We start from the raw sequence: 3730 nt of genomic DNA, 5'->3' as shown, positions 1-3730 counted from the left end.
GAAGTATTTCATGTTGGGGGTTAAGGTTAGATTTAGAAACACGGATCAGATTCTAGATCGTAGATCTTTTATTAGATTGGAGGGGTGGGGAAAGTGTAGAGAGGCGGCTTTGCAAGCGCAAACGAAAGCCCCTCCTTCCCTTGAGGGGGTGGCGTGACAGCACTGACAGGGGCGAGAAGAAAGAAATAGGAGATCGATTGAGCCAAAAAAACCAAAAACAAATGGGGGTGTTTTCCAATAAGATTGCAAGGGAGGATCTCAAACCTGGTGATCACATCTACTCATGGCGCACCGCCTACATCTACGCCCATCACGGTTCTTATGCTCTCTTATTACCTTCTTCTTTTCATCATCAATCATCATCATCATCATCATTGTTGATTACTAATTGCGATTTCCTTCTTAATGTTTGATTTTTGTGATATATTGATATCCCGTTGAATCTAATCTGTTCCTTACCCCTTTTCATCTTTGGGGACACACATACACACATCCTCTTCCTTGTCCCCATTATCTAGATAGATACACATAACGATGATATATTTCTACCTTTACTTTCCTGCACTGATTGCCACTTGTATGCACTGTATGTGTGTGTGATTCAAATTTTTGACCTGCTATGGTACCCATAGCATGAGGTTACCAGCAAATACTGCCTCCCAATCAAAAGATTCAACACTAACTCATATGATACAAAATTTGTTACTGGGTTCTCATCTCCACATCTTTTTTCTTACTCTTCAGACTAGTTTAAGCCTTTGCTGATATGTTTCCATGTTCAACTGGGCGTCCTATTCAATAAACCCTATCTTTATTGCGATTCTATTCATCCTGTCTGCATTGAACCCCATTGCAACTGTTAAGTTGCAAACCTCTATCAAATGTGAAGCTGTTATTTGACTAAATACTCTTTTATATATTTTTGTGCAATCAACTAGGACCCTTCTACTTAGAACTGCATCTTTTTCTTCTCCAATCTGCCCTCCCTCTTATGCTTCTCACTGAACCAATATCCCTATCATAGATTCAACCACCAAGTGCTCATTTAGTCCCTGAACCCCAAAAATTGTCATTTTTTTTATCCTAAAATACTAAGATACATTCAATTTTATTGAAGAATGGCAGAACTATGCTGATTTTGATTATTGAAGTATTGAACTACACAAATATATTCACTTTGGTCCTTTGATGATACCTCAATTGGATTAAAAACTGAGACAAAAGGACCCAATTGAACATTTTGTGTAATGCAGGGATCAAAATAATACTTAGGTTCAAACACTAAAATAAACATTGGGTTATAATTCAAGATCATTTGTGGACGTTCACCTTATGTAAAACATGTTTCTAGACATTTGGTTTTATAGATTAACCAGTAATGTGCATGCATTGAGGTAGTCAGGCGGTGGCTAATGTTGAAATGCATTCCTATAGCTATCTAGCTCTATGTCAATTGGCGGTTCATAAAAAGCTGAGTTATTATAAGCCATTCAACTACTGAGTTTTGTAGTAGTATGTATCAATGCATGACATCAACAAAAGTAATTTTAAAGAGAAAACCAAAAGATCCCAAATCACCCAATAAATTCTACCAAGCACACCATTTATGGTGCTTCCCTCAAAAGATCCCCTATCCTTTATTTCTGAAGCTTCTTAATCATTTCAATTTTCGGGTTTGATTTTGAGTATTTTATCTAACTTTATGCAACAAAAATGTTAATGACTTTGTCATTCAAGATTCGGTTCATTGCTTTTTCTTAGCCCTGTTTCTTAGTAGTTGTCTGTAAGATAGCTGAACATTTCATTTACCTCCAACTAGGAATGTAATAAGCTATGCCAAATGCTCTTAGGATTCCCCCCTTAACACCCTAGCTCTCATTCACATTTAATTAAACAAAAATTATAAAAAGAGAACCTTTTCTCTTCGAAATATGTTTTCAAATGAGAGAAGCAAGTTTGTATCAATTAACATATTTGTGTATTCATGAAACACTCACCATCACTGTTGCTGCCAGCCAATAAATACGTTTCTAGTGTTTTGCAATGCCTGTTATATCCTTTTTATGGGGCCCTAGAATATTGAGGGCAATCACTCTTTTTCATACTCTTAAGAATTTAGAATTGTCAGCATATCTTCCTCACAGTATCAATTTGAGTCTTCATATGATATAGTTGCCGTATGTTTGATTTACTATAAAATTCATGAATGCTTTTTAGTGTTTGCTTTCATGTCATGTTTTGCTTCAGGCATATATGTGGGAGATGGCATGGTCATCCATTTCACACGTGCAGCAGGCCAGGAGATTGGCACTGGAACCATTCTAGATCGAATAATTTTCAGCTGCTCTCCATCAAATGTTGGTGCTTCTTGTGAAATATGCGGTGATCAGAGCATGAAGCAGGGTGTAATCAGCTCTTGTGTGGACTGCTTCCTAGCTGGGGGAGATCTCTATATTTTCCACTACTCAGTTTCTCCCATTTTTTTTATTGCTAAAGCTCGCGGGGGGACCTGTACACTTGCTGCTTCTGACCCTACAAGTGACGCCCTCCATCGCGCAAAATATCTCCTCAATAATGGCTTTGGGATGTATAGCCTTTTCAAGAACAACTGTGAGGACTTTGCAATTTATTGCAAGACAGGTTTACTTCTGGTGACCTCCTTCAGTGTGGGACGAAGTGGTCAGCTGACATCCCTTGCGGCTGCTGTTTCTGCAGTTGCAGCTTCGCCTCTTCGTTTCATGACAATGAGTGCTGGTGGATTAACAATGGTCGCGGGTGGCATGTACTGCATTGGGCGCTATGTCTCTGACATTGGTGTTAGAAGAGATGTTGTGAAGATTCCTGTTGAAAGGCTTGTAGCAGAGTCAACCCCTCATGAACCTGAAACAGCTCCTCCGGCACAAGCCAATCACTGAAGTACTAGCGGGCACCTGTGAATTTCATGTTGGAATGTGGTTTCGTGTTTGTTATCTGCTATGTGTATTTCAAGTTCAATTGAAATAGAGACATACAGGATGTTGTCAAAATTTCTGTTTCTGTCATGTGATGGATATGTTTGAATATATTGGAATATATTTAACATGAAGATATATTCGATTAATCTATTTTTAATGGTATTATAATTTTAGTTATTTTATATATTAGATGATATAGTTATTAAAAGATATGTTCAGTGAACATGCTTATGACAAATGGGAGTAGAGTAATTTGTTGTGAAAGTTTGGGTTTTTGTTTCTTTTTCTTTTTCTTTTCCCCACGTGTTTATGTGTGTGTTTCTCCATTGACATTATCTACTTCCAAAATCCCCCCAGATGATATATTTAGATGTTATTAGTGCCAACAATTGCTCTTTCCAAACATTTATATAATTGCACGGCAGATATTCTAAAAATAAATTATGTCAACTGCGATTACAAATGTTAATAATGAGTTGATTCTATGATTTGTTTAGAATTTTGATGTCATTTTATTGGGAGGTAAGTTATATATATATTTAATATGGGAGGAAAGATACAGATTTTTATGAGTGAATACAAAATAACTATATAAATGACATCATTCACCAATCTAAATTATTCTTACTAGGCAAATTCTCTTACTCCGCGTCGTTAAGGCAATATTGCATATAGATATATAATTTAAAATACAATAAAGTTATTCTAATTAATAAAATTATAACATCATACACATAGTTCTATTAAAAAAAAAATAAAAACATTGCAAATGAAAC

General features: G+C 36.2%; 1 protein-coding gene across 1 annotated transcript; it reads left to right on the top strand.

The window, feature by feature from the left end:
• LOC120250227 lies at positions 1–3041 on the top strand. The gene is made up of 2 exons (XM_039259022.1): positions 1–315; positions 2248–3041. Exons 1-2 carry the CDS (start codon positions 222–224, stop codon positions 2913–2915), a joined length of 762 nt encoding a protein of 253 aa, XP_039114956.1. The 5' UTR covers positions 1–221; the 3' UTR covers positions 2916–3041.
• Positions 3042–3730: the final 689 nt, after the last annotated feature.

This window comes from Dioscorea cayenensis, chromosome 19 (assembly GCF_009730915.1).
Source record: "Dioscorea cayenensis subsp. rotundata cultivar TDr96_F1 chromosome 19, TDr96_F1_v2_PseudoChromosome.rev07_lg8_w22 25.fasta, whole genome shotgun sequence".
NCBI lineage: Eukaryota > Viridiplantae > Streptophyta > Magnoliopsida > Dioscoreales > Dioscoreaceae > Dioscorea > Dioscorea cayenensis.
The sequence above is the reverse complement of the archived record's forward strand: the minus strand, read 5'-3'. Positions and strand labels throughout refer to the sequence as shown.

Excerpts from the sequence above, each read along its gene's own strand:
- LOC120250227 (XM_039259022.1), top strand. The coding sequence starts at position 222 with ATGGGGGTGTTTTCCAATAAGATTGCAAGGGAGGATCTCAAACCTGGT. Across the intron at positions 316-2,247 it reads CTACATCTACGCCCATCACG|GCATATATGTGGGAGATGGC; the intron begins GTTCTTATGCTC and ends GTTTTGCTTCAG.